Raw genomic sequence first — 13,821 nt, 5'->3', positions numbered from 1 at the left:
TTTTTATGAAACAGTATATATAGGTGTACAATCCACTATGGACTTGTTTTCCCCCTCTCCCCCCTCTACCTAATTCTGGTAATCAATGTGCATTTGTAAAAAAAAAATTACGGCTCTAAAAGATTAACCTAATTCAATAAGGAAAAGCGTGTTGAAATGCAAGGCAGGAAATTCTTCCAGCTTATCAACCAGACCCTGGGCAATTCTTATTAAATCAGTAGTAGTTCTGTTACTTGTTTTACCTCTCCTTTATATATTCCATAAAGATTTGATACTGGCATGTCATTGGTCTAAATTAGTTAAAGAGGGGAGGAGGAGAAAAGTATCAGTGGTGGCAAAATAGGAAGTGGGCAAAGGAGGCAAAATACGTGGTTAGCTTGTTTATTTTACATGAGAAATGTCTAAAATGTGTAGGCCTGTAAAAAGTACCAGCAGTTATTAGTTTAACACTCCACATGAAGTCCACAACTGAAAGGAGTCACTATTCTTGTGATCGTAAGAATAGCAGTGTGTATGAAAGGCGGGCAGAATTACACTACATGATACGCTGTAACGTACGTTAGATATTTTTTAATGTTTGCTGTGGGAGAGGCGGTAGCATAACATGTACAATCATCCAAGCGCATTGAGGGGTGGGTGGTGAGGTTGACGTGTGAGGGGGAGCGGTTGGCAGCGCGTATTCTGTGTTCACAAGCTGCGGCCGGATGTTAATTATTGGTTGCACAAATAGTATTATATTAAATATTTAATGCAATTTTATTTATTAAGACCATATACACTCTAATAATACCAGATATATTTGGTTCAAAAAGTAAAACAACAATTTTTACGAAGGCACCTACTTTACGAATACAAACCATGGAACCGTGACCGTAATCTGCGGTATAGTGTACAAGGAATATATGTCATACTCATTATTTCTGTATGAAGTTTGTACCAAAATGCATAGATCAGAAAAAGATTAATTTATTATTTTTGATCATTAATGTCATGTTTAATTACTTTTAAAACTACAAATGCTGTGAAGATTAATTTTTATTGTTCTGATTGTAACTGTTTTAAAAAAAACAGGTACTACAAATTATTTTATCGTAAAAATTGCAGCATGTCAAGGTGTCAACATTACTTTATTTTGATGAAAATAGTATAACAAAATGGAATTTATAAAAACAAAAACAATAACATTAAAATATTGTTTTATAAACAAAATTGGACAAAAATAAAACCATCTCTAGTTGTTAAGGCATCGCATATGTTCTTTAATTTAGAACTTTACAAACCTGAAACACGTTATACATTTATACATTCATACATTCATACATTCATAGTTATTTACAAGAAGTGAAAAACACTTTTATAACCACAACTCTCCCATCAGCTGAAAACACCCTTCATACAGCTCTGCTCTACAAGTCTAGAGTTGAATGAACGTGTTTGGTAAAAAAAACAAAATTTAAAAAAAAATTGAACACTACATATTTAGCCGTATGTATTGAAGCATCTTCTTTATGTAGCAGTTAAGCTGGACTGTTGTTGACTTACAATTTTGGAGGTCCAATTTCCTTTGTGAACATATCCGTGTGCTTAAAAAAGAGCCATAAGTATAATTTTTTTTTCATCTGATGAAGTGAATGATTGCAGTATTTGATGACAAAACATATGCAAATGAAGGTAAACCAGGCTAATCATTGAGGAGGAGGGGGGGGAAGTCGGAGGATGATGGCAGGGGCATAGAATATATACATACATCCTCCCAAATTCTGTAGAATAAATATAATTGCAGTTCACATTTTTTTTAACCTTGTAATACGTGTGGTTTGTCCATATCATACGTGTAATAGCACTGCTTAAGCAGCCAAGTTAAAAAAAATTTGCCCAAAAAATACCTTCCCAAGCTGGTACAGGCACGCATTCTTCTCGTTGTGCATAGAACATCTATAAAATTTGAGAGGTAACCATATGGTGGAAAAAATAAATAAAGGTGTAATGCAAGTCCATTTAGTGCTTTCAAGATTCTGTACCAGGTGTTTCGTGCCTAAAATAAAATTCTGAAAATACAAGTTTTTGGCCATTTTCACTCTTCCAAAAATATAAACAACACTCATCCACGCTTGGCGTGGATTTATTACTCGGGCCCCTGAGCGACGACCGCGCCGGCTGTGTCCCCAAGGCATGATGCGGCACGAGGACGCCACGCTGCACTACTACATTGACGGTGTGGACCAGGGCACGGCGTGCGAGGGCGTCCCCCGGCACGTGCACGCGGTGGTGGACCTGTACGGGCAGTGCGCCCAGGTTTCCATCGTGCCGCAGGGGGCAGAGCGCCGGGACGCCGGCGCGCTCGCGGGCGGGGTTCCGAGCGAGAACAGCTCCCAGCCGCTCAGCTTGCCCGCGCTTCTGCCCGGCCACGCCACCTGCGACGCCGTGCACAGGTGGGCGACAATCTGCCCGTCAGTCCGGCCCCGGGTTTTGATTTCCTTGCAGGGTTGCTACAGGTATAGAAAACGGGGAAAATTCAGGAAAATTAAAATTGGTCGAGGGATACATCTAAAAAAAAAAGTGAGGAAAATCGTCAAATATTTCTGTAATTTTCTTCTTGTGACAGCAAAATCAAAAAAGAAGTCAGATAATGGGTGTGATTATACGAATCATACAAATTGAATAAATCTGATTTTTTCTAACGTTAACCAGTCAGAATTGAGGGTGCGCGGAAAAACAAAAAAAAATACAAATTGTGTGGACAAGTTTATGAACTACCGTACTTCCACAGCTTCTTTATCAAGTTAACGCACATAGCTGCACAAACTTTGTGAAGTGGACTTGGTAGACCGTTTATGAATTTGTTCTCACCGTCAGGGTTAGTTTTAGTAGACTTAGGTGTACGCGGGTAAAAATGCCAAATTCAAATTTATTTGTGATTATTCTGACTTAAATGAAAAAAAAACTTGGACAATGCTAGCTAAGTAAACCCGGGTAAACCTAGGTTTATTTCTTCTTCTGCATTACCTGTGAGCTGTGACATTTATAATCAGTTAACTAAAGAAAACTTTTTCGAACTTAAAAATTGAAAAAATAATTAACAAAAAAAATACAGAAAGAAGCCTACCTGTTGCCTTAGTTTAATTGTACATAGTGTTTGCTTTTGTATTTGGGTTGGGAGCCGGTGGGAGTGGATAAGCATGACCAGGAATTTTTTTTTTGTGGGGGGGGGGGGGGGGTCCGGGGGTCCTCACCCGGGAAAATTTGGATTTCTAGGTGAAAATTGGTGCTATTTAAGAAGTTTTTGTATCTAATTATTGAATATACTGCTGGTAGAAAAAAGAATAATTTTTAGTATGGTACTAAATTTTGTTTTAGACAAGAATCAAACAAAGATACCTTTATCAAACCCAGGGTCTCGTCCGCTCAAAATCAGTATTATTTTAATACCATGAGAATCATAGCATGCATTAAGGTCCACATTCTGTGCAACTTAAATCATTGATAATGATGGTTTGCTTTTTACTGCATTCACACACACAAATTTAAGTTCACTCTACGAGCAAAAACAAAGGGTATAAAATTCACACGTATATAACGTCTAGTTAAAACTGCAGAAATACAGTCCAAAAATTATGCAAAAATTGAGATAAACGTAGTGCACAAACAATTCTTAGTTTTTATAATATAACACAAACTAATTTGTAAAAAAAAAATTAAATTAATTCATGGTAGCAGACTACAAATGTAATACTAACACCATAATGTGTATACACTGACGTGAAAACATCTCACAAAGTTTGGTAGATTGAGCGCTAAACCATAGACCATCGTACCTAGTATTTTGCTGGGACTGGGAATGTTTTTTACATTTTCCATTCTAGAATTTTTCCTTCGCATTTTCGGAGGGGGTTTGAAATCCCAAACCCCCCCCCTCCCCCCCCCCCCCTGGGTGCGCCACTGCACATCATCGATTACGGTACAAAACTGACTCAAAAGCAAAATATTTCTCAGTGAGTAGTCTTGTCAATAAGACTGAATTTTTTTGTGAAGATTGAAGTGGTAGATTCGATGAAAAACTACATCCTGATTAATTTTTAAAACTTGCTCATCAAGCAGCTGATGGCGATTTGCCGCAACTTACGGCCAAAGCACGAACATGAGTTCTCACTATTCAAGAAAACATAGTAATACCTACGTAATATTCTTTAAAAAAAAATATTTATAGCATTTCAAATAATATTAGGTTTGGGTGGTGTCGTGCTGAGATTCACTGAGGAAAATGCAGATAGTTATCATAGGTGAAGCGCAATAGGCTGGATCAAATGTACCATGTGACCTCGTTCCTGGAAACCACTCGGAACTTTTATGAGAAATGGTTTGAAATTTTCAGTACAAGGATAATTGTGTTGCCCCCCAAACCCCCCCCCCCCTCCCCCCTGGGTGCGCCGCTGAGCGCGACTTGTGCTGCCGGGCAGGTTCAGCGCGTGCTGCGGCAAGAACGTGGCGCTGAGGTCTGGCAACACGGTGGCGACGCGGGTGCGAAACTACAGCCACGCGCTGGCGTTCAGCCAGGCGCCCCTGGAGCCTGACGAGGTGTTCGAGGTGTGCATCCAGGAGGTGGCCCTGCAGTGGTCCGGGACGCTCCACGTCGGGGTCACCACGCTGCCCGTCTCCGACGCATGCCCCCCGGGCAACCTGCCGCCGCTCATCGCGGGGCTCGCCGCCGACACCTGGTTCCTCACCGGTGGGTCCTCTTCACGTGCCGCTTCCCGTGGCCGTTTCTCTTTGATGTTTATGAGTTAAAAAAATAATAATGTTATTAATACAGGAAATATATTTCATCTAAAAAGGATTTTAAAAACACAAACTTTAAAGTTTCTATTACTGTAAAAAAAATTTTTTAACTTTTTATTTTAACATAACGCGAGAGGAGCGTGCCGTTTTCCCGTGGCCGTTTCTCTTCGAAACGGCAAATGAAGTTGAAGTCTCTACCGACGAATAATATCGCGGGTGCGCGAAGAAAAAAGGGGATAATCGCACCCTGAGTACAAGACTGTCGTAACTCAAGAAATTGAGTTTGTGAGATATTTTCACCATAAGCAGGAGAATATCATCATCCAGGCGCTGCGAGACTATCGCAATATTATATTTACTTTCACGGGACTCGTGGCAAATAAAGTAAGTGTTGCACTCTGGAAAACATACAAGAATATGTGCAAGACTATGGCAAATGAGTTGTGATAGTACTGCGCTGATTTTTGAGTTACGATAGTCTTGTACTCAGGGTGCGATATGTCAAAATTACTTAAATTAAGATATCAAACATTTAAAGTTCTTCCAAGTATGTGAGATCAGTAATTAATCATTCCAAAAGTTCAGTGCCATAGAATATACACACAAGGGTGCTAGACTCAACCCATTTGGACCAATTTGTAGAGCTTGTTCTATCCTTTATTTCATACCATAAAAAAACAATTTTTTTGCCAATATTTGACTTGTCCCCTTATTCCCCCGCGCACCCGCGAATTTCTGGGGTTAAAATCTGGTTACATAATTTTAATATGTAATTGTATTACACACACTTCTTGAAGCAATGCTCTAATTCGTTCCACGAAAATAGGGCGCTAATTAAAACAGCAGTAATCAAATATTTTTTTTTCTAATGAGAATGCATATTAATCAAAAGTATTAAGTTTTCCAATGAGGTATGTGTACCTGCTGACCACCATTTTAATTGAGTCACTGCTCCCGTTTGAATTAATTTACAGTACAGATATATGCGGTGATATATTTGATGCACATTTAAGTAAATGTAGGATAACATTTTGAGATTAAACAACCTAAAATCATATTTTAAAAATTCACTTGCCACTTAGTTTACGTAATAGGTCTTGGGCATGGCATTCCTAAGCAGGTGCAACAACATTTATGAGTTAACAAAATAATAATGTTATATTAATAGAGGAGATATATTTCAGTTCTTAAAAGGATTTTAAAAGCACAAACTTGAAAGTTTCTATTGCTGTAAAGATTTTTTTAACTTTTTAACATAATTCCTGATACTGTTGTTTACTAAATGTTTTCTGGCATGATTCTAGTAGGTCGAAGATAAAGTAGCCCTTAAAGCTTCTAGCATTACTCTCCAGAGCTGCTGCTAACAAGTGGAATGGCGTAAAATAAATGTTGGCCGAACACACACGCGTCGTCGGAGACAAATAAGCGATAGAGGAAGCAAATAGCTTTTAAGAAAAGAGCAAAATATTGTTTAATTATTCTTCATATTACTAATACATTGGATTGAATTTAATGCTCCACAAGTGCCATTACCATTGTACGTGAAGAGAAATAAATATTCGCGTAAAAAAACAGCACTATTTCAAATCATGCCATAATTTATTGGTGTTGTTACTTCAAAACCGCGCTAATTGAACGGCGTTACTTGGGTATTTACTAAAAGCTGTAATAGAGAGTAACTCTTCTGAAAACAGTGATTTGTAATTTTTTGTGTACTACTTGGAGTTGGCAAAACATATTTTTTTTTTTACACATTCTAAATTTATACATGGCTTGATAATCTTTGTAATGATTGTTTCCTTCCGAGGAAACTAGACAACCTGGAGATGTATTTAGTGTTCTATATTATGATATTGAAACATCCCTACTTTTTAAACTGTCTGACAGTAACTGTAACTTCTCTCGTGTTCTGATCTCTAGAGAAAATAATTACGGTATGTAATTACTGGTTGTCTGCATTAATTTGATATCTTTAATGACGTATGTATGCTTTTTTGACGTGTAGTCTAATAAATCGATGAACGCCGGCTGCACGCACGAAAACGTGTCCCATTACGCACATTGTTCCGTTACGCTCTGTCCCATTAAGCTCATTGTTCCGTTCCGCTGTGTCCCGTCACGCTCATTGTTCCGTTATGCTGTGTTCCGTTTATTTATATGAAAACTTGTAAATAATTATATTTAAACTTTATAGCTAAACGCCAGTTTTTAAAATTAATTACAAATCATCTACACGTGAACTGTTTCGTCGACTGTTTATAAAGTAAAGTGAAATGTTAATGTGGTTTTCATTGCTTATTACAACAACAATTTCGGCAAGAAAGGTTAATTATTCTTGCCATTTTAAAAAATTCTGATTACTGGTATAATTTCAAGTATTTATTCTTTTATTATTAATAGAGGCACGATTATATGGTAATGCGCGATAAAACTAAATAACACCGAAAACCGCTTGAAAACACGAAATAAAACAAAATTGTGCGAAATCCGCGATATGTCACGAAATTTCGTCTATCCTGATTATTTACGTTTTTTTCCCATTCTGTAAGGACAATTCACTATCTTCAGCACAATCAAATATTTCTGACAGTAGATAACTATGATACAATGGCCGCCGTTCACTTTCTGTAAATACAAAAATAACAAACGTCCAAAATATGTTTTTCTAAGATTACGTTTTTAATAATTAAAATATTACACACTAAAGCGCATTGCTTTTACTGTTTATTTAAAATAAAGTACGTAGGGTACGAAAATAAAATTAACCCTGCTCAACGTAACGATTGTAAATAATAAATAGTACATATTTATGTCGGTATTAATTTTCACGTACGTATGTTGGTATTCGGTATGCGTTTGTATTCGCATCTATTCTCCACTGTTTTGATCTTTCCAGCACGGCAATTTTTTGCGTATTAAGAGGTTAAATTCTTCCTATGTGATTAAAAATTTTTGATAATGCCTAAAACGAAGGTTTCTGCCAGTGACCGATCGAAAGAATTTTCCAGCGAAGGATTTTATTTCAGTGATAAAATTTTAATGTGCAAATTCTGTAACTGCAGGCTAGACTACGAGAGACGCGATACGATTGTGAAACATGTCGCGAGTGAGAAACATAAGCGTTTGAGGCAAAACTCATCTGTTAAACGACATCCTTGTCTAAGAGTCTTTAATGCCATTAATTTGCTGTTCAACCCAAGAAATGTGAGTAGGGTTAGCATAGAAGATGCAAACCTACAGAAGTCTCTGCATAACTTGCCTTGTTTTTCCCATCTTCCCATTGATACATTCATACATGGCTATGTTGCTTTCAAAAAAATAATTGAGGACGAACTTTCATTGCCAGAAACAAGTCAAATTGATGTTGCAAAGGTACTTAATGGGAACTACAGTGAATTTACTCAAGCCAGTTTAAGGGCAGTCTGGTTCCCAACATCAAATGTTGATGCAGAACGTTCATTTTCCAGGTACTCACTGGTAGTTAGTGATAGAAGACAACGTCTCACTCCAGAAAATGCGGAAAATTTAACTATGATAGCATTTCAATAAAACCGTCTTAATAGTAACTTTGGAAGTGCTTAATTGTGTAATTTGTAGTGTATGTGATTGTAATTAAGTCGTGAAATTTTTAGTAGTTATTTAAAAGTTTGAATTTATGAATTTGCAAATGAACTTAATTGTGATTAGATCATGAGGTTTTAGTGTTTATTAATATTTGTTTTAATAAATTTGCATGTCGTACAGAAAAGCAAGAAAATTTTGCCGTGGGTATTTTGAGCAAAAAAATAAAACCATATAACATCGAAATCTTTATTTATTTACACCGAATTTGTCTTAAAATAACACCACAAAATCTTGACTCTAATTATTAACATAAAAATGATTCAATTTTATTCATAAAAGTATGCAATCATTTCATCAATGTTTTGTTATGACGTTGTCACGTTAAACTATCGACCGTAAACCGACTTTACAGGCAACCAATTTTTTTTTTTTTTTTTGTATAAGATCAAAGTGTGGGTGACGTGTGGTGTGGCTTGCAGGCAGCGAAGTTCGCAGGAACACCACAATGCTGAAGGTGAACTACTGCCCCAGCCTGGAGTGGCTGGTGGTGGGCAGCAAGGTGGGGGTGAAGCGGTGCGGGGACGGCAGCCTCCACTTCCTCTTCAACGGGGAGGACATGGGCGTGGCCGCCACGGGCTTGCCCAAGGTGAGAGCGCGGCGACGCGGTGCGGCTGTCGTCCGCAGATTCAGATATCAGAACCCTCTTGAGAAGGTTTTTTTTTTTTAAGGTACTGCGTTATTAATTTCAAATATAGTTTTTTCCGGAGACGTGCACAGTGATTACGTGTTTACAAACGTATCGGTTATCAGATCTGTTATAAAAAAAAAGTTGGTAATTGTATCGGTACTATCTGTTTTTAACCGTACTACCTATCACTATTCAGGATGTCAAACAACAGGAAACAATCGACCTACAAAAATATAAACTGACTTTAACCAGAACCAAACTTTATTTATTGATAGATAGGTGAAGTACAAAATTGGTAATGTACAAAAATACTGGTTTTATCGCACAATCATCGCACCGCTATTTTAGGGCATCGAAATTTGGAGAAAAAAAAGTTCTTGCATAAACATCGCATGATGTTTTTGGTACCAAGATCCCGAGCGCTTTGTGTGTGTAGTTTTACAGTATGAAACAATGTATTTTAAAGTTTAAATCTAGTAATCATTTGGATATTACAGCTTACTTATTTAATTAACAGAAATACAAAGTTGTGTGATGTGTAAATTTTTTTTAAAAGGCGTTTTCAAAGCTTTTAACCTTTATCTGTTCTTGTTTGTTGCCGCTGGTTACCGCGTATAAAAATGTAGCCAGCGCTATATGGCATCATTTGTTTGGTTGTGTTGATTCCCATATAGAGAGTGCGCACGTTATCGAATATCGATATTGATAACTCGCTAAATTGCATGAAACACGCACTGTTTATATATTGCCAAGTTAACTTCATTTGATAGCTCGCACTCTTTCGTTGTAAGTATGTACTATGATGATAGTTATGCATTAGTTCAGGCTGACGTTTGGGTCACAGTTTTCGTTTTTCTATTTCATGTTAAACAAAATGTTTTTTTTTTTGCATGACTTATTAATTTAAATTGTTTGGCATGCTTTTGTATACTCTACTTTTTAAATAAATGTGTACTTTCCATAAATAGGTTTTGTGTTTGTGAATATCTTTACCTAACAAAAAATGCTTTTTTGTATAAAAATCGCACCCCTACTTTTAAAACGTTAATATAGTATAAAAGGTGCTACGATTATGCAATAAAACGTAATTGTTTTAGTATCAGTGTTGGCTGGTATTCCCAATTTTTTTTGTTTCTGATATAATTGTTTCTTATGAAACAGATACACATATTCATCTTTTCTATTTACCTTTTATTAGTTCTGTAGGTATCTTTTACTGCAATTTTTTGTAATACAAGAGTATACTTGAATGTTGTGTTTGTTAATTAGTCAAAGCTGTACTGTGCTATGTGCTAATTTTATGCATTAAAATACTTTTTCTACTCTTCTACCAAAAATCTTTTTAATAAAGAATTTTTTTTAAGGTACTGCCTTATTAATTTTAAATATATATTTTTACTGGAGACGTGCACAGTGATTATTTACAAAAGTATTGGTTATCAGATCTGTTAAAAAAAAAGTTGGTAATTGTATCGGTATCTGTTTTTAACCGTATTACCTATCACTATACAGGATGTCAAACTACAGGAAACAATACACATAAATCAGCAAGTATATGTGAGTTTGAAAAATGCACCAATGTCATTATGTAAAAATTAGTTACTAATAACAGTTACAGTAATAAAAAAATATAAATTTTTCAAAATTTTTTAGTACATACATTTTGCTAATATGTAATTCCATGCTAAGTAATTTCCAATCAATGAATTTAATATAAATAATAAAATATTAAAATTTTCTGTAACCTGAGTTGAGTTTTTGATTAAATGTGTTAATTAATTTCATTAGTTTTGTTGCATTTCTAAACTTTATGGTGGATGAACACAGTGTTAGACGTGCATTTGGTGTCATTTCTGTTTTATCGCAGTTCGCCATGTAATCTTGGTCCCTGTCGATGATAGTTTGTTGAATTTTTTCGCGAGAGTGTGTGAATGGTGGCCTGGGGGTGGGTCGGCAGCGCGTGTTCGCGGTGGTGGACCTGTACGGCAGCACCGTGAGCGTGGGAACCTCGAGCGCCCGCCCCGCGGCCAGCCAGGAAGGAGGGGGGGAGGGGGTCGCCGCCGTCATGGTGGAGTCGGCCCGCTCCAGCAAGCTGCACGACTCGCTGGAGATGCTGCTCGACACCACGCCCACCAACAAGACCCTGTGAGTGGCTCGTTATCTCCTGCTGTTCGCCCGCCGCGATCCAGTTCTTGTGAATTTCGCTCTGGGTTGGTTGAAGAGAGATGTGTGTGTGTATGTGTGTGTGTATGTGTGTGTGTGTGTATTTATTGTCACATTGTCACATGCCCACCAACAGCCGAAGGCTTCTTCGGTGGTGGGCACGAAACTAAAAGACAAATGCATACATAGATAGTCACAGCAAGTGTGCGGACACCTCGCTCCGTCCGCACCGAGAGCGGGCAGGTGAGGTGAGTGAGACGTATTCCTGCAGCAACCAAAACAGGACATGATGAATACAAACGTATACATCAACGATGACAACAAAAACGAAAACAGAAAGGAAACAAAAATAAATTCAAAAAATAATAAACAGGACAAACATACAGTGAATTATACAGTTTCAAAACTTATCAGTTGCATACTTATTTATTGAATGTAATGATAGAAAATTTAAAATAATTGCAGTACAAATTGTACACAATAAATAGAAAAGAAAGGGAATGGTAAAGTAGAAAAATGTATTAGATAAGTATTTCTAATCGTGTTCATTAATATTTGTAATGTGTCGGTAGATCCTAATGGTTTGATCAGCTTAAGCCAAGAAAAAAGTTAGTTTCATCTATTGTGTCCAGCTTCAGTTTAAAATATTCTTGTATCTTACGAAGCATAATATTTTTAAGATAAAACGTAGCATTTTTCCATCTGAAATAATTTAGCTTTATAACATTAAAAGAATTTTGGGAAAATGGTCTAGTAGTTTTCGAGTTTACTTATTACATACAAAAAAAATCATTCACACTCTGTATAGCTTAGGATGGATAACAAAAGTAACAGCAATTTATTTTGCTACACACACAATTAATATCCGTACTTCCATCTCTCTTTGTAAGTTTATTCCTACTGTATATGCATATCTTAATGATATACCTACATCTATGGTCTATTTGCTTATCATAGGTTTTAAGCATTTGAAAATTTAATTTTTTTAATAATAACTAATTTAACTAATTATATGTTGTCTATGTCAATTTGGAATTATTTTAATTTTTAACAGTAAAATAGTTTTTGAAATCAGTCTTGTAGTTTTTGTTTTTTCAGCAATAAAAAAACTTATGGTTATTTTTTTTCGTATTAGCATAGATAATTGAAAAATTGGATTATATTATAAGTAAATTTCTATCTGTTATTCATCTATAGAACTGCAGAAAAAGAATTATTTAGAGAAGTTTTGCAATAATAACCTTTTGCCTGACTTCTTCTTACAAATAGCAGATACTTAATGCCTAGAATATATCAAATGCAAAAATTAATAACAAAAAGTTAGTAAAACATCCTTGGGAATTGCAATAAAATAAAATATCTTGACATAGAGGTTGCAGCCGGAACTTAGCTTTTGTGTTAGCCATATATTACCAAAATAATAGGTAATAATAATATTATTATTATTATTAATGTTAAAAGTTTTTTTTTATATTCGTAGTAAAATTTTCTTAAAATTATGTTTTAGTTAATGAACTGACTAGCATTTTGGGTTTTGAATAGTGTTGTAACTTGCATTTAGATTTTTTTTGACAGTGTTATTTTGGTATTATCGCAATTCAGTTTAAAATGTGGTTTCTATGCATTGTGCACAGTTTTGTCAGAACTTCTGACGCAACTTTGACAGGATGTAAATTAAATAGAGGTGGGACGATACCACACTTTCAATACTCGATTCTGTATTGTTTTTTTTTCAGTTCGATACTTTCGATACTCCAGGGAAAAGTAATTTTCCCATTAAGTAACAATATTATTACAAATAACATAAAATTAGTTTTAAACTATATAAATTCAATCTAGCATACCAGCACGATGTCAGATTAAAGTTAAATACATAATGTGTAAATAATTGCATTATATCAATGAAAGATATGAATTCATCATGAATAATGATTAAGTAGAAAAATTAAATCATTTTGTATTTTAAGTTGAAATTTTTTTGAAGTTGGTGAGATATTTTACTTTCAGCGTCGATGACATCCCTCCGCTCCCGAGCTCCAAGTCCTGCGAGCTGCGGCTGGAGGACGGCGGTACGGGCAGGGGGGGTTCTCCCCCCGCCGCCCCGCCCCAGCCGCTGGTCTTCCACGAGTACCACGGCCGCAACGTCGGGCTGGGCGAGGGCCGGCTGTCCGCCCGGAGGATCGCCAGCTACAACCAGGGGGTGGTCATATCCGGCCGTCCCCTGCCGCGCGACCAGCTGTTCCAGGTGGGGGCGGGGGGCAGGGGCGTAACCAGGGGTAGGGGTGGGGTTTTAGGGATTCGAACCCCCCCTCCCCCTCCCCCCTTAGCACCAAATCTTTAATTAATTTCTTATTCATCACTCAAACAAATTTCATATTAAAATTAATAAAAAATTTTCACCATTACAATATTTAAATTTAAGTACCAAAAACTTGCTAAAAAAAAAATAGCACTATTTTACACCTTAAAATCCAAATTTTCCCGGGGGGGAGGGCCCCCCGGACCCCCCCCCTTCCCGCTTTAATACGTTGGGGGGGAGGGGGGGCCGCATGCTTCTTGACACCCCCCCCCCCCTCTCCCGTACACAAATCCTGGCTACGCCACTGGGCGGGGGCACCCAGTCCTGTCTG

The 13,821-nt window shown here is 36.8% G+C and overlaps 1 protein-coding gene across 1 annotated transcript in view; it reads left to right on the top strand.

Moving 5' to 3' along the window:
* The window catches only part of LOC134534896 (neuralized-like protein 4), a 58,789-nt gene that overhangs the window by 22,749 nt on the left and 22,219 nt on the right, over nucleotides 1-13,821 (top strand). The window contains exons 15-19 of the mRNA XM_063373573.1: nucleotides 2,171-2,432; nucleotides 4,458-4,726; nucleotides 8,820-8,986; nucleotides 10,986-11,173; nucleotides 13,199-13,436. Of these exons, the coding sequence (XP_063229643.1) occupies nucleotides 2,171-2,432; nucleotides 4,458-4,726; nucleotides 8,820-8,986; nucleotides 10,986-11,173; nucleotides 13,199-13,436 (1,124 nt within the window). The remainder of the gene's footprint in view (nucleotides 1-2,170; nucleotides 2,433-4,457; nucleotides 4,727-8,819; nucleotides 8,987-10,985; nucleotides 11,174-13,198; nucleotides 13,437-13,821) is intronic.

The sequence above is a fragment of the Bacillus rossius genome, chromosome 8, assembly GCF_032445375.1.
Source record: "Bacillus rossius redtenbacheri isolate Brsri chromosome 8, Brsri_v3, whole genome shotgun sequence".
In the NCBI taxonomy this organism is placed as follows: Eukaryota; Metazoa; Arthropoda; class Insecta; order Phasmatodea; family Bacillidae; genus Bacillus; species Bacillus rossius.
This window is presented reverse-complemented; position numbering and strand designations above follow the sequence as displayed.